This window comes from Neolamprologus brichardi, chromosome 6 (assembly GCF_056152115.1).
Source record: "Neolamprologus brichardi isolate AB-2024 chromosome 6, ASM5615211v1, whole genome shotgun sequence".
NCBI classification, from domain to species: domain Eukaryota; kingdom Metazoa; phylum Chordata; class Actinopteri; order Cichliformes; family Cichlidae; genus Neolamprologus; species Neolamprologus brichardi.
Window position 1 is genome coordinate 16796706 of NC_142109.1, and position 22941 is coordinate 16819646.

The 22941-nt window shown below is 37.9% G+C and overlaps 1 protein-coding gene across 1 annotated transcript in view; it reads right to left on the reverse strand.

Annotated features, from left to right (window-relative positions):
* Window positions 1–22941, reverse strand: part of ctnna2 (catenin (cadherin-associated protein), alpha 2) — a 321242-nt gene that overhangs the window by 62598 nt on the left and 235703 nt on the right. Inside the window, exon 9 of the mRNA XM_006787177.3 lies at window positions 16633–16785. Within this exon, the coding sequence (XP_006787240.1) occupies window positions 16633–16785 (153 nt within the window). The remainder of the gene's footprint in view (window positions 1–16632; window positions 16786–22941) is intronic.

A 22941-nucleotide genomic window follows, 5' to 3' on the forward strand; every position in this document is an offset into this window, starting at 1 on the left:
TGGCATGCTTTTCAGGTCACTGTCAAATTAAAATGATGAAAAACTTAGCTGACGTGTATGCAGTTGTGTGCGCGACACACATATGTGCACGTTTTCACCAGGGTTTGTGTAAGAAGTTGAGATGTCTTTGTACACCCACCCATAGCCATCTGTGAAAAACAGCTGTATGACACTCTCATGTATGCACACCTGTGCTATTGTGTTTCCATGTTACTCCTCATTTCAAATTCAAATACCACTGGAGCTACATTGTTAAATAGTAGTATTGTATTCAAACACATGAAGAATCTTTAGTAAAACTTAAAATAGACAGTCTAGTGAACTGTGTTTGTAATGTAAATTCTGGAGAAGAGCAGCTGTGGATAACTCTGGATGATGTTGTCTGATGATATGAGAGGGCAGCAGGAGGTCTAGAAATGCCGTGTGTGCTTCTGTGTTCGCATTTGCATACTCTATTGAAACGGATCAAAGATAGTGTGATGAGCAGTACCTGGCTAATGAATATGCACAAGAAAATATTCTACTTGCATTATGAGTCCATTTAGACTCGAGTTGCACTGCTCAGTATTTTCACCTTTCCAGGATACTCTCTCCATCTGCGACCTTTTCTAAACAAACTGCAACTTATCTCGCTTATAGTCTTAAAAGAAACTAGGAAATGGAGACGAGGAAATAAACAAACAAAGCACAAAAAGTGCTGAGGAGAGAGATAAGACTACACTGGGTTAGAAGAGAAAGGAAATGAAATTAGGTACATGTCCTGTTTGTGCCTGGCTGGATTTAGAGTCCTGCTTTACTTATTTCATTCCGAGAACTGCAGAAGCAAATATGTGGCTATGTTAAGAGCAGTCGGCATGCTTTCCATAAGCAGAAATATTAAAGAGTGAACATGGTCAAAAAACTGGCATTTAAAAGACTAGCTTTTAAATTAACCTCTTGTACTTTGAATATTTCAAAGTAAGGACAAGTATAAAAGTTTGTTACGTTAATGAAGCCCCTCCCTGTCTCCTTTTCTTTTTTTTTTTAGATTTGTAACACCATCTTAATCATCTAAAAAGGAAGATCCCAATTATCTATAGTGGCCCTTGCTCGACCAATACTCTCTTGTTGGTGCCAAAATTCCTCTCCTCTCCACACCCATCACTCTAAATTTGACAAGGGACAAATCCCAGTCACCCCATCTATTCTATTGTTTCATGATTACTGAACAAATGCCAGTGAGTGTAACTTGAAACCTTCAGAAATCTCCAGATCGAGTTGTTAATCCAAAGAAAAGTTACAGCCTTTGCTTTAAACAACAAGACGTGCTTCAGACGAAGCAGAGTTTAACGGTTCTGTGAATGGATATATTTCAGCATATATTTTCCAATAGGACCTGACCCGCAGTATATCACATCTTATCTTTAATAAGCTATCTGGGGCAAAAACTCGAGCCCCTTATAGGTATTATTTGTGTATCTCATTAATCAGTAATGGGAGGTGCCGGCAATCGCTAGCTTGCGTTATTTGGCATTTGTACTATGGTAAAAAGCTGTAGTACTAATTAGGAGAGATGATCTATTGTTCATAATGAGAATTGATGGCTTTTCTTCTGCACTACCAAGCATTTTCTCTCAGTATTTCCAACTGAAGGCACCGGTCTCTCCTATTCTCTCACCTAGGTACACTTCAGAGCTGTATATAGGAAAGGACTAAATGTGATTAATGGTCTTAATTACCAGCAAATCTGAATTCACGGTGACAGCCTACTTCACCTCAAAATGCTTTTTGATTATTAGATTTGAGCCAGTGTCAAAAGGTCAGACAGTTTACACAGGAATGCCCCCCCTGCTCAAAAAGGCTCCTGTAGGGTACAAATGCCATGAGTCTAAATTAACCACCTTGTAAAACATTGAACCCATATATCCAATAATCCTGTCACTTCATGTGGGTGTCAGAGCCTCCTAATCTTTGAACACAAAGAGAGACCCTGTCTATGAGACTTTGCAAGCCTGTGCTAATGCTGTGTAAACATTGCTGCTGCTGTTTGCCACTGATTTAGCACATGTTAATATTACATGAGACAGAAGGGCCCTTTGATGATGTAAGTGAACACTCAAACTAGGGCTTTCTACCTCAGGGAAGGCAAGACGGGGCTGTGGAGCAGCTCCTTCGAGATTTTACTTCCGCATTAGCAATCTAGCTTGGTAGGAGTCGAGCGGTACATTTTTTAACATTCATATTACAGAATAGGATGGTTCTAGTTTCAAATACCAGCACAGTGACAAAATGTAAATGTAGTGAAAGTTAAATATACTGGGGCTATAAAATGATGCTTCATTTTTCCTTTTGTTTTGTTTTTTATAGTAGTGGCCATTCATCTTTTTTGTAGCTTTTCTTTTAAGCCTTAATTAATGATACAGGAAACCAGTTATAGAAGCGTGTTCTTAAAAATCAAAGATATGTCTACAGGGAACTTTAAGGGATCACTGCACACAGTTTCTCATGTAGTTATTTCTAAACAGGGATCGACAACTGTACTCACTCTGATGCACTTGGCTGATATCACATCAATGCGGACACTGGGAAAGTTTGACAAGGACTATTTCCCAATAGCTGAGAAAGGCTAGCTGAAGTTGGTGTTTGGAATCAGGTGAACAGTTAGGTGCAAGTGGCTATTTGACATCAAGACACTGGTGAAGCAAGTCAAACCTTTTTAGTTTGTTTGTATCAACTGTATACACTCCTTGCAGTGATTTACAAACACTTCTTTTCTAAAATATGCAGTAGTGTGCAATAGCCTCACCCCTCATTTCTTTACATTTTGCTGCGAAACATTTACACACATACATGGAATTATAGTATGCAAGGCAAAAACAGAGTTTTGACAATTGTAACCAGCTTAAAAATTAATATTTGGTATGACCACCTTTATTCTTCAGCATAACTTACACTCCCTGAGGCAAGCTTTCTTGTAATTTCTTTAAGAAGTCTTCAGGCAGACCCACCTTCTATATCAGCAGCAGAATCTGGAGACAAATTGGGAATGAGGTCAATAGGGCAGTTAAACAGCTCCTTGGTAGCAGGCCCCCTGGGTTGGATCAGATTCCCCTTGAGTTACTTGAAGCTCTAACTGTTGGGGGGATGTCTTGGTGAATGTGTCATGGTGATTTGGAGTGGTTCCTATTTTTAAGACAATTAAGACGGCTGAGTGGAGGATGGGCTCCTATGGTGGATGCTGGTTATCTGGTCCATTGCTATGAATCCTATCAATCTCTTTACAGCCAGTAAGTGTTTGGTTTGCACTTATGGCAATAAGTTTGACTCATTCCAGTGAGGGTTGGACTTTGCTTTGATTTTATTCCTAACTTGTATTGACAGGACTTCTAGGTCTAAGTCAAGTGGTGAAAGGCTGCCACTTTAGAGGACTCTCATCTCTGCTTTTTTGTGGATGATTTGTTTCTGTTGGCTTTATCAGGTGGTGAAGAAGGGTTAGGGTTACGGTAGCACCTCCAGTTCTGAAGCCATGGTGAATGGTTGCTTGTCCGCGTAAGGGACAAGATGCTGGTGAAGTTTAATTATATCAGGATCTTGTGTACAAGTGAATGAGGAGGAAAACGGGGGCTGAACAGAATCTGCATCACATCAGACTCTACAGTGGGGTGTTCTGGTGAAGAAAATCCTGACAATGGAAAACAAATCTGATGATTTACCAGTGACTCTATACCCTTACTCTCACCTATAGACACAAGTTCTGGGTAGTGACCAAAAAAATGAGATTGCAGTTTTGATAAGATCCCTAACATCACTGAGTGCAATGACAGAGCCTCAGCGGTGTAAAAATAAGACATGTGGCCACCGATTTTCAGTCCACTTCTTCTGTAATTTACCTCAGCCTTTTTTCCCTGTTTCCCTCCTTAAGAACAGTGTCTTGACCACCACCCTTCCACTCAGACCATTTCTGATTAGGTATCAATGAACAACTGAAACTGAAGGTGCAGCTACATCTAAGGGGCTGAGGTCTTTGCCTGATTTTTTTTCTTTTCTTAAGGATGTGTCTTTTAGATACTCATGATCTGCTGTGCATTGTTCTTTTTAAAAAAAAAATAAATCTGACACTTCTTTAGTTCTCTAGTTGTCCACTTTTCTCAAATTGTTAAGCAAATACTACACATTATGTCTAGATATGTCACGTTTTCGTCTTTAGGAATTATGTTGGTGCAAAAATACAATTTTTTAAACCGGTCAAAGTATGTTATTTTATATATATATATATATATATATATATATATATATATATATATATATATATATATATATATATATATATATATATATATATATATATAAATATATATATATGGGAGCAATTAATATTATTATATATTTTTACAGAAGGTTGATAGTATCCAAGTCCCTATTAATAACATTTTTAACAGGTTATTTGCTAAGTTGCTAATTTGCTAACTACAACACTGGTCCATCTCTTGAGTTATGTGTCTGTTTTATGCTTGAATGATTCGCAGATGAGTGTAAAGTGGCTTAACAAACAAACAATCAATCACACAAAAAATCCTGAAAACAAAATGGTCAAGTACAAGGACTGCAAAAAAACAAAAACAACAACACCAACTTGGAAAGACCTTCAGAAAGCCTGGAGTACTACTGCTGAGGACTACTTAAAAAATACAAGACAGTCTAACCCCTTAGATGAAAAATATAAAGAGATGATTGGCCACTTACAACCTTTGCACAGTACTGTAATGTTAATAAAGGGTAAATATTACATAATCTGAGTAGAAAATCTGCTTCGTCTTATCTGTGGCATTTCAGTTTATTTTCTGTAAAATACAAAAACTGAAAGGCATCTGAAGCCTTGTTCAGTAATCTAAAAAACACAATACAGTCTTGGCTGTGCTTTTGCAGAAAGCAGTGATCATTTGTCTTTTTTTCCTGTTTCACCTAAAAGTAAGAACTGATTTCTCTGATCTGTCAAGTTCCTGTGGGCAGCTTATATCTACTGGGAGTTGTCCTCTGTTTCTTCTGTACAAACCTCTAATAATCCCACACCTCCCACAGCCCAGACAGTTCACTAAGGATGGAGACAGAAATCTGGGCTCATTTGCTTGTGACACTACACAAGGGTACTTAGAGTCTCCCTTTCTTTTGTCCTTCTGTGACTTTAACTACACACCAAAACCTTGAATTTTAGCTTGCCCCTTACTAAACATCAACATCAGTTTTTACTGTAGTAAAGCCACACATGTGTAAAAGATTGTCCTGTACATCTATATGTGCACAATGTCATAAACAGACATGTATATAATGGCGAGCAGGAGTGAGATCGAGGAGATCAGTTTGAGGAGAGAGAACAGACTCTCGATGAGCCATTAACCTGCTGTCGGTGAGGTAAAATGGCTGTGGGACGAGGTTTAATTTACCCTTTTATAAAGAGGTCGTTTAATTGATGAGCCAAAGGAAAAGAGTTATACCCCCGGTTTGGTGTATTAGCACGGTTGATGGTGAACAGGTTGAGTGAGGAATTGGATGAGCAGTCAATAGTCCCAATCAATCTAAGCTTTCAGAGAATCGCCGTGATACTTGTGGTCAAATCCTTGACAATAATAGTACAGATCTAAGCACTTATGGAGGCAAGGTTCAATTTGAAAATGAAATCCTTTAAATTCCCGTCTCATATTTGTTTTTAGCTAAAGCTGTTACCGAGAATGTAGGTATGTTCGGTGAAGTAGGCCAAATGACTTCCATTTTTGCAAAACATTTTATTTTGTCAGTCAGCTCTTTCATTTATATTTCTTTGCACTCAGCATTCACAGAGTTGAGTTTAAGATTTCGCTTTAAAAATACCCATCAGCAGGTACAAAGAGTCAATTTTCACTTTGAAATAAGCTGCCAGAGAGTTCTACCTGGTCTCTTCACCATCCATTACAGTACCTCTATGGATGATAAATTTTAATAGACAAAAGATGACTACTGGAGGTCTTTCCATCAATGAAAAGGAGAAGAGAAAAATTGAAAATTATGGACTGTTCTGTGCATGAATGTGTCCAGGCCTTCTGTGGTACTGCAAGATACTGTACATGCTGACTCTATTCATAGCAATAGACCTCTCTCTTAGCCAATTGTGGCTCATGTAGTCTAGACATAGGTGGCATGAATACGTTTCAGGTGTGTCCTCTCAAAAACAGATTGAACTGAGTGGTTTTCTACAATGCGAGTTGTCTTCACAGCTTACATACGATAGGTGTGTGAGCTGTGTAGTCTAAACATCTTCACCTCTGACCCTGGCTTTGTTTTAACGCTATGCATGCTAAACTTCTTTCCTAATACAAGAGACATCTATCATCTCCCACACTACTGAACATGTAGAAACTCTTCACATCAGAGCCGTGAATCTTCACAGCCACCATAAAAATCCAAATCCATTGTTTTGCATTACTGTGATATTTAGTTGGCTGTAAAACTCAAATTATTTCACACAGACAGACTATTGTGTGCGATATAACATCACTGTGCAGCTAATTACACATATTGAATTGTTGCCCTGCTCAAAGTATATGCCCTTTACACAATCAATGACTAATTGAGGTTCATATTCCATTGGTGTGAATAAGAAAATTTTTTTTTTCTCTAATGCACTATTCTTTAAAGACTTCCCGACACAGCACACATATTCCATGTTTTTCACTATAAAACCACAAAAGGAGTAGCTCAGCTGTAGGTTAGTGCTCCTTACTTATTAGTCTTAAGTGGTCGGAAAACTAATATGACACTGCAATTCAAGGTCATCATCTACTCATTTCCTTACCAGATATTTAGAAAAATGTTGTCCCTGGAGTACATACTATACATTATTCATTGCATGAGTAATGAGGAGAATTCCTTTTTATGTAGCTCTGCATTACAGACAGAAGGCGCATGTCCGGATGCCTTGCACGCTAAAAAACTCTCTTCATATCCTGGATAAATGGTACATGAATCTGAGAGAAACAGGCATTATGTGACATCTCAAGTGATATGACTAAAGCCCCACGGGTACACGATATAATTAAGGATTTATGCTGGGCTATATTTCATATTACCATAGGAAGGATAGTTGTTCAAAGCATGGAACCATGGTACTATGTCAAGCCTTATTCCTCTTTTGCTTTTTCTTTTGTCAGACTTAATCTTGTGTAATCCACTTAGTGTCATATCTGAAAAACATGACAGGAATTCCTCTAGTCCTTGTCATGTAGCACCTTTAGAGAAGCTATCCCAGCTCTTAGCGGGAATGCTGATGTTGTTTTCTCAGAACTAAGCTTATCTCCACGGCAACTTGCTCGGGCAAGGTTTGGCGAAGTCTGCCACACAAATACTGCCACCAAGTCTTGTATTCTCAGAGAGATAACAGACCCTTGAGTTGACTCCCTTAGGCCTGCAGGGGAAGGTTAGGGGCACTCTTTTTTGAATACATGCTTGATGCCAGTGTAATTTCCATTTGTTTATCTCTCTTTTCCCTCTTTTAGGGACAGTGGAGATGTAACACAAAGAATATAAATGTCAGCCTCAGATTAAAAGATTGCTTGATTCCATCCTAGGGCGCAGCGGTATTTCATCAGAAAAAGGGATGATGACAAATTCCCTCTCAGAAACATGGAATGAGTCAGAGAGAAATTAACAAAGAGCCCAAGAGGAAAAGCTGCCAAAGATGCCGCCTTATTATTAGAATCCAAATTCTACATTATGTGTACAATAATATATATATATATATATATATATATATATATATATATATATATATATATATATATATATATATATATATATATATATATATGTATATGTATGTATGTATGTATGTATGTATGTTTGGCAATGTCTGCTCAGCTATTAATGTCTATTTTTATTATACACATTATACACATCTTACCTTTAAAGCTTATGATCAGTGCAAATAGTTTAACCTCATCTCCTGTCATACTATTTCCATAAGTCTGATGTAATGTTAATACTGAGCAGACAAGAATAATATGTGATAATGACGGTAGTGCTAAAATATCAGGCCATAGCACCACTGTAACGTGGAACAGTACAGTTGAGAGAAATCAATGACTCCAGCTTTAGCAGTGGCTCTCTTTCAGTGAGAACCTCTCAAGGCTGAGACTTACTGTTTGTGGCCTGTAGCAGTACTGATCAGATTACTTTACTTTAGGTTTGATCCCCCTAAGACCACCCTCAATACTAAATTGTAAGAAATGACTGCTAAGCGCAGGGACTGGGTCTCCCTTTAGCTGCCAGTTTTCTTTTTTTCCCCAAGCAAATCTGCAGTAAATTTTGTTTTGACCTGATTATCCAATGTAATGTTCTTAGAATAACAAAATTTACAGGCTCAAAATATTAAGATTTTGCTTTACTTTAGCCTGTTAACTTGAATATTTATACATTAGCACACGCTTCAATTGATGTAAAATATGAAATAGCTGAAAGTCTGCCGTGATATTTTGCACATAAATAAAACGAAAGAAAAAATCATTGCAAAAATCCCCCAAACCATTAACAGCCCTCTTTTGAAAGTGTGGGGTTTTCATTTTGGTTTGCAGTTTTGTGCGCAGTACACGCAGTACACAGTTAACTATAGAAAGGAAATAGGCCATGGGTTGGGAATCGGAAGAAAAAGCCTTAATCGAGCCTCGTATTTCCTATGTGCTAAAAAAACAAACAAAAAGAAAAAAAACATATTACTGGTCTGTGGCCTTGTCTTATTGAAAAAGGCTACATTTCAAAACATGTCTGAAACAAAATATGTATTTATATATCAAATTCAGAATATTTTCATTTTTAGAAAACAGTAAATATTAGTGTTTATGGAAATGTAGGGAGAGTTTTAATATAATTCTGTAATTAAATATTATATTAAACGTAATTAATAAGTCAGAGGATGCCCACAGGTGTGTGCAAGGCGTGAAAAAAAGGACAAAAAAAGTGCTTTGTTATTGGTGACCAAGGTGAGTCTGGTAGAGTGGCAGCCAGTGGTCTGGTGGGTCTGGTAGTCTCACTTGCATCATTTTAAACGTGGAAATTAAAATGTTTTCTTTACAGTTCTGGTTTAATCAAATCAACTTAAAAATTGTGTTATTTCTGTTTTTTAAATGTAGACAATTTGTTTCTTTAAATATGTTCATAAATCTAAATTCATGACTTTAAAAGCATGTCCCTCACACACTTTCTTTGGCTTAATAGCATCAGTACAGTGTTGTGTGACCTCTGTTGTGCAGATTGTGCCAGTCTTTTTTAAAGACTGTTTTCAAGAAGTCATTAGGAAGCGAATTTAAAGTCTATAAGATTGAGTTAATTAAAGACTCTTCATGGGAGCCATAGCTAAACAGCTGAATTAGTCTAATGGATCCACTTTAATCATTTATTAAATTTAATATATCGCATCATTAAAACTGCAATTTATAAAATAAAATAATTAATAATTTTTAAGTGAAATTAAGACCACTGAACATGTCAGTCACCAATAGAAATAGGATTATTCTTATAATCTTATATTTATTTATTTTAATGAACTTTGATCTGATCTTTTACAGACTTCACTGAACTGGGATTGACATTTGCTCTCTGGAGACATCCGATATTGTCAGTATATTACAGACTCATTTTTATTACCAGGGAAACTCTTGTCTAGTTTATTTCAATCACTACTGGGTCTATTATAGTTAGTATTACTTCCTAATGATGCAGCCAACTGGTTTTTTTTGTTCTTTCAAACCACACTCTTTCAAAATCCCCTTTGTACTTCCCTCAGAGGTATACCTCTCCTCAGTTCTGTCTTTGAATTCTAATGGACTGAACTGACAGCACACTTTCAGGTCTGACATGCCCTGCAATGTGTAAAAACCTTGGCTGCCCATTAGATATCTTTGATGGGTAGAAAAGCACCAAGAGGCCTAAGGAATAAGCACCACACAAAAAACAAAACACCCACCTCAAAGGCTCTTATAGGTGCTGGGCAGTGATCTTGTGCCAGCTGGCTTTGTATCACGACTATAGTTTGCTACAGTACCACAGGGAAATACAAAAGTACAATAGTTTTGACTATAAAAAATACACCCACAGTTCCAGGGATGTTCAGCATGCACTCAATGTGCGCTCAACAGTTTTACCTGCTTTGCTGAAAAATTGAAAGTACTTCCTCTACTTCCCTTGTGCTAAACTTTAACCTTAACTCCCATCTCATCTCGTGGCCATTTCATGAAAAGTAAAACTGAGGAGAACAACTTCCCTTTCAAACTTTAAGCGGATTTAAACTTGCAGTCAAAGGTGACCACAAAAAAGACGGCGTCTTTTGATCAGAGAAACTCCACCCAGTGGAAAAACTAGCTTCACATAATAAGTGCTTAATTTCAAATGGCTGCATGTACTTTCACTCATGTAAAGGCTGCTGTTGTTGATCAAGTTTATAGCGGATGTGTTTGTGTATCACATATAGAATTCAAAATGAACACAAGCATAATTAAAGTGTGGATTTTAAAAGCAGCAGTATGAATTTGCATCCAATCACATGATTTATTGGATCCAAATGATAAAAGAAATCACTTCGAATGAGACTGTTTGAGTATCTGCATTTGTTTATGGAATTTTCTTGCTATCAACACACCTGCTATCAAAATAACTCCAAAAGGGAAAAACATGAGGTGGATTAGGTAGCATGTGATGTACCTTTTAATGCACTCCCAATCTTTCAAAGGATGATTTCTTTTGGGGGCTAAAAACTTTGAATGCAAAGAGAGGATTAATGTTGGCCTACAGGTTCAGGTCATCACAAATAGACTTGTTCGAACAGTGATCCATCCACTTCCCAGTTAACCGTCCAGTAAAGTGCTTAATGCAGTGACCTCAGAAGAATGTTTAGTGCTGCAGTCTGTCTCATGTCGTTGAGCCTCGAAGGCCAGTTCAGTATTTGTTACATTCAATTTTGTATTGATTATGCGTAATCACAGAGGGTATGACTATCTTCTTTATTCACTCCATGTCCAAAGTAAGGTTGCTGCTGTAAATCAAAAGTAAGAAAAGCTAATGAACTGATGAAGATTAACTGACCAGCAAAAGTTGCAGCCACGTATGGAGAAAACTCCACAGCTCGCAGACAACAACACACTAAATTCCTAAACAGGAAATATTACATTTGCTGTGAGTAATTATTGCATATTTAACTCAAGGGATTAAGCTGTTGCACAATCTGTGACAAATAAATAGACTTTTTAAATCTCATCAAACAACATTTAAAAAGACAAAAATCTATAAAGCTCGCAAAGAGGTTGATAGAAGCCAAGCAACCTAACCACGCATTAGACATCATGTGGATTTGTGTGTTTACCAAGCATGGTTCTGAAAGCGCTGCAGAGGTATTTCAGAGATAAAGCATATGTAGAAGTGTCCTTCATAATGCCACAGCTGCTGAACAGAACTGCTCCAAGATGGAGTCAAGGTCAGAGGAAAATCTGATTCTGACATTAGAATAGTGATGGAGCGTAACGTCCTTTAGATGTCCAAGAATTGCTGGCACGTATAGATTCTCACTGCAGTGGTAATAAAAAGGAACTACGGTAACTTTAAAAGATTGGATATTCATCTTGTGTTTAAATTAACAAGAGCACATCCATGTGGGCAGTGGTGAGCTCGGTCTGCAGATGTAATAGAAAAGGTCCAAATGAAACTGGACATATGTACTTAGTAGAAAACAAATAATTACAGCAAGACAAATACAGTTAGTCAGGAAAGAGCAGCTAGAAGTAAAGATCAAAAGAGATCTATCGTTCGTACTGAAAGGCTTTTTTTTCATGAATTTATATTTAACCCCCCCCCCCCCCCCCCCCCCATGTTTAAATAGTTTATTGCTATCTAAACATTTAAATAGCTCCAATGATAACAGCCAGAACTGAACAAGCAACTTGGAAAAATATCTAGACTTTAACTGGCAAATAGTTGCACTACAGTAAATTTGTGATTCAACAACATGTTATGTACAAGTTATGCCTTAAATATATATAAGGATATATTGAATGTTTATGTAATGCATGTATGCATGAAATCCTGAGAGTGGACATATTATAGTACAGTATTTTTTTCTTTTGCACATTTCATTTCTTTTATCTTAGAAGCTTCTGTGTAAGTGGAGTCAAAGTTCTTTATGCTGTTACCTCTGATGCTTCTGTTTGGACTGATGATGGGTTAGTATTAGGTCCTCATTAAGGATAGTCATGGGAATTAATTAGCACAATCTGTGCTAATAGAATAGTGATACACAGATACCCAGAAATGTATTTCTCTGACTTGAAAAGGAGCTATTGCTGTATTTCTCTGTGCATGTATCCCATACAAAAAACAAGAAAAGGAAACGTGACCAAATTGATACAACTGACAGTATCAATTCTGGAAGTTACAGACAATCTTTGCCTGGCTATGGCAGGTCCATTGTCATTACAGTTCTTTAAGGCAATCACATCCTCAGCTTAAAGTTTATTTACTTCCTGTTAGTGGTCAAGCTGGTGTAATAAATATGATGTGATTAAGTGAGTCCTCAGGGTAAACTTTGCTCATCACCGAAGTGAGAAAAGAACAATGGTGAAAGAAAAGACACACATTGTATACTATGGAGCCAAATGGGGCAGAATTAAATGGAAACCAAGCAGACATGAAAAGAGGCACTTTGATTTGACTTTACTTTGATTCTGATCGTGTCCAAACTCTGTTCTAATGGCTTAAGACAGCTCCTCCCTGACATCAGGGAGATGACTGCAGTGACATTCATCAGAATGTTAATTACCATAATATATTAGAGGATTGCAATGGTGGCTATGATGACTATGTCTACGATAGCACGAATAATGATGATGACAGGAAAGACAATGATATTGCCGGCTATATAGGACAGCCGTGAGTGTATTAGCTAGTATGGACAAGTAATTTACATGCTTACCCTGACAAAAGCGCAGCACTGCTCATTGCACACTCTAAACTTGTAATATCCATATGGCACTTTTTAATTTGATATGATATTACCTTTTCTTTGCAACAAACAGTCTTTAACAGTACTTATAGGGTACTTTATGCTGCAAAGTAAAGACCTGACAATACTAAGAAGAAGAAAACAAAGGAAAAAAAGCAGTTGGTCACAATGTGGAGAAAGAAAATGTCGACTTTTAACAAAGAGAAACCTCTCGCAGAGTCAGGCTGCAGAAAGGTGGCCATCTGCCTACACTAGTTAGGGTGAGGACAAAGCGAAGAGAAAAAGGAAGAACAAAGAGAAAAGAACGATAAAACAGGAAATACTTTTCAGGTTGGTGTATAGGTTTAAAATTGCTGCCTTACAGCAAGGTTTCTGGGTTCTTAACACATACCAAAGACATGCATGTTAAGTAAAATAGTGATTCGAAAAAAATTGGGCTTGGATTGATGTAGATAAAGTGCTTAAAACTTATAGAATACAAAGCTGGATGAATGCACATGCATGATTAAATGTGATTTGTAGTCTAAAGAACTTTGAGTGGTCAGTAAGATACACGTGAGTACATTACTTTTCCATATGAGCTACATAGTGGTTCACTTTTCTCAGATGAAACATGCGCTTACAAAGCTGCTAATATGTGTTGCACATTATGTTTTGAAGTTTTAATTGGAATACTTAAAATAATGTTTCTCTAACTGCAGCACTGACACTTATCTAAGAATCAAATCAATTTATCATTCAAACATCAAATTTAATGCTTCCTTAGTATTAAATCTGATGAAGGAAAAATGCTCAAATGAGCTGATCACTATTCTATAAGCTCCTTTAATAAGTTTGCTTAAAAAACTTAACTGCGTGACAGCCGAGTCAGTGTTCTGCCACAATAATAACTAATTCCAATCACTCAAAAGAAACCATAAATGTAGGCATACAATCACGGCTTGAGCACTGTAAGAGAACTTTATTGACATAGCACCTCATTATCTCATGAACGGAAATTTAGATGCTTGTGCTGCACTGCAGGTTGCATTTGATGAACCAATTTAACCCTACAGAGCTCTGGGGCATGAAAATATCTTTTGTCAATCAGTCTTCATTGGAAAATATCATCTTTATACCAAAAAAAGAGTTTGTGTAGAACTAGCTCATGATACTGTAATACAATTTTAACGTCCAAGACCATTACAATGTGGACATTATGTGTTCGCAGCTAGAAACAACTATGTCATAAATATTTTTCATTTTATTCGATAAAATAATTTGCACACACAGCTGATCTGGATTTTGTACCTGCTAACAACCACTTGCAACAAGCCAAAAACAACTTGCAACAAACCAATGTACAGCTGATAAACTGCCCTCAGGTTTGACTGGGGTTTACAGCCAACTCAATGCATACAAACAACTGCATATAAACACAAGGCAACGTTTCTTCCTTTTTTCTTCATAAGGAGAAAAGAATTCATCTGCCTGAAATGTCCCAGGGCTACAGAAAGCTTTAAGATTGCTGTATGCAAAGCACAGATTTCGAGTGTAGCATCAGTCAGGACTCCTCTCATCAACAAACAGCTGGGGGAAACCAAAAGGGCACACAAATCACTCACTCGCTCAGCTGAAGTCAACGAAAGCTAGAGTGCTGTTTTAAGTGACAGTATTTTACGAGAGGCCCACATAAAGGCTCTAAAGGTTCTAAAGGCTCCCCTGAATGGACCATGAGAACAAAAGGCAACTCCCATCAAAGGGCACAGACATTTATCACAGGACTCCATCCGCTATCTTCCTGCCGTTGAGTGGATGGGCAATAAACGAAAACCTCATAAAAGCAATATGGAATGTCCTAAAACCAACTTCAAGTGAAACACAACACATATTCTTCCACATTTTTAAGCTTTCTCACTATTTCTCATGGATATTTTGTGATATTCCATTCATCTTTACAGTGATGCTGGGAAATTACTGATGAATTAGTATTTGGACATCCATCCAATCATCCATTCGCTTCCGCTTGTCCTTTTCAGGGTCGCGGGGGGCACTGGAGCGAGGCATAGGGCGAGAGGCAGGGTACACCCTGGACAGGTTGCCAGTCTGTCGCAGGGCTAACACACAGAGACAGACAACCATTCGCGCTCACATTCACTCCCGCATTCACACCTATGGGCAATTTGGATGAATCAATTAACCTAACCCCACTAATTGCATGTCTTTGGACAGTGGGAGGAAGCCGGAGTACCTGGAGGGAACCCACGCAAACAAGGGGAGAACATGCAAACTCCACACAGAAAGACCCCGGCCTGATGGTGGAATGAACTCAGGACCTTCTTGCTGTGCGGCAACAGTGCTAACCACCATGCCACCTTGCTGCCTAGTATTTGGACAGTCCGTTTAAAATGGACTGGAATAGATCCCTATAGGGCACCTCGTCATTCAACAACGTCTGCCCAAGAAACCCCCAATACCAGATTCCTAGCTACTGGAACACTTTTACCCCCTCAAGACCCTCACAAATAACCTCCGTATGGTGAGACCACCAAAATTACACCAAAAAATATACCCCATACCGAGTTCCCAGGTCACAGGTTGGGTTTTTTTAAACCAGAAACTTTAGGCACCCTCAAAGTCGAGCATGAAGGCTTAATGAGTCTTTTCCATTCATTCACATGGATAAGGCACAAGATGCAGCTTGGCTTTATTACGTTACAGAAACTACACAGAAGCATGTCTGACATAATGTTATCCTTAAATGTTTGTCAGTAACACTGTCTTTATCGCTGCCATAATGGCTCGTGTACCATATGTGCTATTGGCATATAGCTTCAACCTTACGCATATTTTGTTAGGCTACATGCATGGCGACAGTGTATTGGGTTTAGAATGTGTGTGAGTGTGTCGTTTCTACTATGCTTTGTATGTAGAGATGAAGGGAGGCAAATGGCTGTTCAGCAGTAAAATGAATCAGATGCATATGACTAAACTACTTGGACTTATTCCCCAAAAGGTTAGAAGCAGTTCACAGTAATCTGGTTTTTGAGGCTTTGATTGGCCTTGGAGACTTAGTCAGTAAAAGAGAAAGAGAGATGGACTATAACTTCCTCAATGCAGCCTTAAAATTTTGGTAGCAGTTCAGACAGGCCACTGTGAAGACCTTTGGTCAGCATGCCATTCACTGTCTATGACTTAGCATAATTGAACGCCTCAAATTAGGATGCAGTCAGGTAGTAAAAAGGATTTTTTTTAACCTAATACTTCTTTAAGCAAGAGTCAAACCTCTTCATACCGTCTCCATGCAGCTAAGACTACTCGGCCAACCAAGCCAAAGAGACAATGACTAATTGTCAAGTGCACATGAGCATGCACACTTGCTTCTGTTAGTGCATTTAATACACAGAATATTATTTTCAGTCCAGCAGAATAGTTTATTTATAGGGAAATGAAAAGGTAAAAAAAAACCCTACCTCTACATTTTTTTAATTATTACATGTTCAGTTGCAGTTTGCCTGCTCACTCTTTCATTTAAATGTAAAATGTAAAGTTAGAAACTTTATATATTTTTTTCTTGCTATGCGTCATTTAATATAAAGTAAGAGAATCAGTGAGCATGTGTACGTGTGTGTTTGTGCCCCCGTGTTTAATTCATGACTGACCTCCACCAGCTTGTTGGCGTGCTCACGGAACACCTGGGCGTACTCCTTGACCTCCTTCTCGTTTCCACTCTTAGCTGCTTCAATAAGCACCAGCAGAGGGACGTTGGTTTCTAGGAAAGAGTCTGAGATGTGGTCCATCACTGCCTTCCTCAACTAGATTGCAGAGGGAGAGAGAGACAGAAAAGAGGTCATATTATTAATAATATTACAGATGACTTCACTCTATTACATTTGGCAATGATTACATATCACTTAGAATTGTAATGAATATGATGTAGTAACATAATTAGATGAAAGGACAGAGGGAGGAGAAAACAAGAAGAAGAGTGAAAAAGACGGAGCTAAAAAAAACCCCCCAAAAAAACTCCAGGCCAGGAGCGTAAATTGCTCATAAGGTGTCATTCCTCCCATAAGGCCTTTTACTGGGGCAGACATTGTGACTTTGTTTATGGAATCATTTTGTACCAAACTGGCAAGGGACCGGTTGTTTTATAAGACAGTAAATGGATCCTGATCCTGCTCACTGTGATATCTGATGAGATGCCAGAGGAAACAGTATAGAAACCACTATAGACAGGTCCTTTATCTTACACAAAGAGGGAGATATCCACATGAGGCCAAAGCAAAGACAGACAAGAACCGACGTCAGAGGAAAAGAAAGCAGATTCTGCACATGCAAATATTTGTTTTTAGGCTCCTTTCATTTGCAAAGCCTCTGTTATTAATTAATTACTACACTAACGCTCTAATCATCTACCTTTAATAAATACTGCTTATATGTAATGCAACTTTAAAACTCCAGTGGGCTGAATTACCACCGTTGTGATGTTTTTTCACAAAAATGAATTAGAAGGACAGAAGAGGAGAAAACAGTGGCATGAGAAATTAAAAATGGTATCAAACATAGTTAAAGTTTATATAAATTAAAATAGTAATGTACTGTTTCGTATTTCTCATTGTATTATAACAACTTTAAGATGAAACTGGTTTTTAGGTCATTTATATATTCCTAAATAACAAATGTTGACTACTACACAGAAGGGAGGAAAAGACTAATAGCACCGAGTGACAAGAAAAAATCATTTAGCCTACAAAAAAAATAAATAAATAAAAAATCATATGTTAGTCTGTCAGTCGCACTTAAATCACCTGCGGCAATAACAAACTTAATTGCCAGTCCACAGAGGGGAGGAGAATAATTGAGAATTCTGGAGGGCAGATAATCCATCACCACTACCTTCAGGAACACACTAGATTTGGACAGTTTAGTGGTGAGGACAGGTCTGTAACTGCCCTGAAGCCCACACTCACTGTAAGCATGTAAAGGTTTCTGGATAAAGGAGTGCTCTCACTGTTTTTTGCACCAGAACTATATACTTGCAGCTCACTGATGTGAAGCAATGCATCTGAGATGCAACACAATACCATAACATGATGCTTTTCTCAAAGGCTGATAAACTTTGCCATTTCTGAATGGGGAATATCGCATCTTATTCTTCCTGCAGAGATGAGACCGGCATCAGTGCTATTCTGTAACCTTGCTATCCTGTGCAAAGGTGAGGAAACAGTCCAGATACAAATCTTGCACTGCCAGAACCATCTTAACACTGTTCTAGTGATGTTACAGCACAGGGGAAAGTCGTGGTGGATACATGCAAAGATCAGAGTTGTCTGGAGGTCTTATCTTACTTCTTACTTCAGGATATAAAAGGTGACCTGCATTTTGCATGTGGGAAAATAATGACCTTACAACCACTGTGCTATAAGTCCATACTGATTATCCAGGTTTTGAATGCAGCATGTTCATATAACATGTATGTTTTCATATGTGTTGTATCTCCATCATATTTATTTCATTTAGATTAGCTAAATAAAATTATGAACAATTAGAACAGACTCCAGAGCAGATAACAGCACAATGTAACACCATAAGCCATTGGGAAAGATGCCTTACAGAGGCAAATATGCTTAGAAAAAACCCAAAAAACAAAAAAGTGATTGGATCTACTTTTTATCTTCTTGAGACAGATAAGACTTAGACTGTGTTATAAATTCTTAAGATTAAAATGAGTTGTAAGTGCAAAACAGTACAAAGAAAAAGAAAAGCATTTCCCATCAATTATGTGCTTTCAATCATTTCCGTTCTGATGAATGTCACTTGTGCATTAAAGCCAGCAAAGTAAAATAATTCTCTCTGTGTTCAATTATCTTGGTATTGCTCAGTGAAATGATTTCTGTTGAGCATTATTGTTAACAGAAACTTCCTTATGGTATTCTTTTTTGTTTTCCAAACAATTTGAATTCCATATTAAAACAAAACAAATAAATTAAAAAAACAGACCCTTTTCATTTTAAATGTGAAGGTTATAACAATAATCTTAGAGATTATGTAATTTACTGAAATGCAACTGCATAGCAAAATGTCTTCGCAGTTGTTATGAGTAGTTTGTTGTTGATGATGATCAATCATTAGTTAATTGTATAAATACACATGCATGACATGCATGAACCTAAAAGTGTGTGAGGCATTAGGACACTCATGAAAGCCTAACAGTGAAACTGATCCTAATGTTTAAGTGGAGAAACGATACAGACTAGAGATTTCCCAAGTTGCACGCTCTCCTGCACCATCAGCATTCTGATGCCCACACACCACTCCCTCTGAAATCCATCTTCAATTTTTCAGATCTCACCTCCCTCCATACTCCACCCCCACTGTCTCTCCTCTAACAGCCTGTCTGTATTTCACTTACACTTAAAGAAAATAGACCTAGAATTTCAAAAGCTAAAAAAAAGGCTCTGCCCATTACAAGTTAGTGGGGGAGCCATTTGTCTCACCTATCAAGCAGTGCAGTTCTTGCTATGAAAGTATTTGTATTTCCTGAGAAGTGAGATGAGTATTAAATTCTGAGTACCATTCATAGCTATGCATTTATTTATTTTTATAGGGCGCTGTGCTGCTGGCTGTAAGAATGTAGACTGATCAGAAAAATGAAAAATTTGTGAGACTGCTTTCATGTCAAAGACAAAGAAGTATACGGAAAAGTTAAAGGTAATTTTTTCTAATGATTTGGGCTCATTTTCAATGCTAATAGTCCATTTCTTATAAAACTAACCTGTGTGGTGGGATGTTCCACCCTTTTTTTTTTTAAAAAGCTCTCCATCGCGCTACACTCCCAAATTACATGCTAGCTATTTCTGGCAGAGATTTCATTGAATTTTGTAGAACCACTTAACAGTTGTTGTAACCTTTTAGTCTTTAAGTTTCTTCTTTTGTTTGTGTAGTAAAAATCAAATGTCACTGTTCAGACACGCTGGCAGCTGGTAACAGGTTTTTTGTTTGTTTAATGGAGATAGGTTAACCACTTCTAAATGCAGTACTGCCACCTACAGGCAGTCGAAAAACATTCATGTATGCTATTAATTGCTAAAACAAGGAAATATATGTAAATTTAAAACAAGAAATATCAGGTTTTTGTGAGCATTTGTCAGGACAGCAAGAGCAAGCAGTGGATGGTTACATGGTGGGAAAGGAGTGCTTTAAGCAGCTGTTTAAAAAGCTTGACAAAAGTTACAACAACCTATTTTATCATGTGACAGTATGACTGTACAGTTCCTGAAGAGTTCTTTTAAATATCGTGATATAATTGTGAGATTCGGTTTCTGGTAATAGATCTTTGGGAGAAACACTATTTTATGCCTGTCAAACTGTGTTATATTCATCATACATTCATTAAAAAAAGCAGAACTTGTTATGTGTTTTTGCATCAGCTCATATAAACAAAGTGCCTAAAAAAACAATTTAAAATAGTTTCCTTGCTAAGTTGTGTGTTATGATACAACACTGGTTCATCCATTGTGTTAGCTGCCATTTATATGCTTGAATGATCCATAGATCAGTGTTAAGTGGCTTAAGGAAAAAACAAAAACAAAAAAACAAAAAAAACAAAACAAAACCCAACAACAACAACAACAAGACAAATGAAAATGGTACTGCACTGACTGTAAATGAGTGAAAAAGCAGACAGCACACAGAGAGATACAGCCTGACTGCACTGCTCTGGGATGAATTAGAAAATCAATGGTGATTCTGGCTTTACTGCCACAGTATCTGACCTCACAAATACTTCTGATCCTCAACAGGAGAACATTCTTGCACTCAAATACCAAAATCTTGTGATGAGCCTACCAAGACAAGTGGAGGCTGATCAAATGGCATTTGCAATTGGGATTGTATGTATACTCCAACAAGCATGCAAACAACTGTAGCAACTCTGTTTCTGTTAGTTTTATCTTTCTAACTAGTTTACTAAGGTTTTTATATGCTTTTATAAACTATCATACTAATAGCTAAATGTAATACCGGCTTTAAAATGAACATGTAAACAAACATTAACTGTTGGGGAACTAGCTAGTAGCCGTGCAGCATCAGATTTAATGTAGGGCCATCTTTTTCATGATCAAACAAACTCCACATGTTGAAGGGTTCAGGAACAGTAAAGTAAACTAATAACTCAGCATAACCAGATATAAAAATACTGGAGGCCTCCAGTGATACCTCTCAGCCTCCTAGTAGATATACCTATGGTATCAATTTGAAGCTGCTACGTTACGTCGTTCTTGAGTTATCGCATTCACAAACTTAGGTGTCCATGTTGGCTGTCAGCCCAGCAGGGTGATGACAAACACCCATCGCCCTTTTTTTAGCTTAAGGGTAATAAAAAAAAAAAAAACAGCCACTATGCACACAAAACACCTTAAATTTAACAAAAATATCACAACGTAACTATTTTTAAAACCATTTTTAAAAGGTTAAATAAATAAATACATTCCAAAAGTTAGATAGAGATACATAAAGATTACCATTAATAGTCATATGTATGCAAAGCATGTTTTTTTGAAAACCAGCACACCAACAAATGTAGATAGTTGACCCAATGTCACTGTTACATTGGTTGTCAAGCAGAATCGAAGAGGCATTTGAAAAATCATCAATGTCATTAATGAAAAAAATCATCTAGCTGTAATAAAACGTGATTACAACTTTTGTGGACCTATAACATCAGGATGATCAATGGTATCCACTTCACCTGTCAGTGGTTTTTAATTATTTGAGAAATTATTGTTACATTGTCTGTGAAGGTTCTCAGTCATCCAGGTCATCGTAGTCAAAGGAGCTTGCAAAGAAAAGTGTCTGGACTTCTTTAAGTTACTTGAAGACGTTTCACCTCTCATCCGAGAAGCTTCTTCAGTTCTAGGGTCAAATGGTGGAGAGTCCCAGATATAAACCTATTGGGAGTATCCCCCACAGAGGGACAAAAGGACCTCCTGATGATCCTCTAATCGCCTGAGCCAAGGTGTGGAACTGGGTGTGGGTCCCAATCAGCCAGAGTTTCGGGTGAGTTCATTGTGAAACCTGGCCCCACCTTATCATGCGAATTCCTGAGGTCAGATGGCCCAGGATGTGAGTGGGCGTTAAGGCGTCTGGGAAGGGATCTCAAAACTGGATTATAGATGGCAGAGAGTTGGTGTCATAAACCACCGCCTCTGTTCAAAGATGGTTGCTCACAGTAGACATAGATGGCTTCTTTCACTCCTCTTTCAAACCATCTGTCCTCTCTGTCCAAAATGTGAACATTGACATCCTCGAAAGAGTGACCTTTATCCTTAAGATGCAGATGGACAGCTGAGTCTTGTCCTGTGGAGGTGGCTCTTCTGTGTTGTGCCATGCGCTTGTGAAGTGGCTGTTTGGTCTCTCCAATGTAGAGGTCTGGGCATTCCTCGCTGCACTGTACAGCATACACCACATTGTTAAGTCTGTGTTTTGGAGTTTTGTCTTTGGGATGAACCAGTTTTTGTCTGAGCGTGTTGCTGGGTCTGAAATGCACCGGGATGTCATGCTTGGAGAAAACCCTCCTGAGTTTTTCTGATATACTGGCTACATAGGGGATGACAATGTTGTTGCGTCTGTCCTTCTTATCCTCCCTCGCTGGTGTCTGATCTTCTTTTCTGTGCCTCTTTGCTGACTAAGGTTTCACAATGAACTCACCCGAAACTCTGGCTGATTGGGACCCACACCCAGTTCCACACCTTGGCTCAGGCGATTAGAGGATCATCAGGGGGTCCTTTTGTCCCTCTGTGGGGGGATACTCCCAATAGGTTTAAATCTGGGACTCTCCACCATTTGACCTTAGAACTGAAGAAGCTTCTCAGATGAGAGGTGAATTGTCTTCAAGTAACTTAAAGAAGTCCAGACGCTTTTCTTTGCAAGCTCCTTTGACTTATTGTTACATTATTCCTGCACCATCC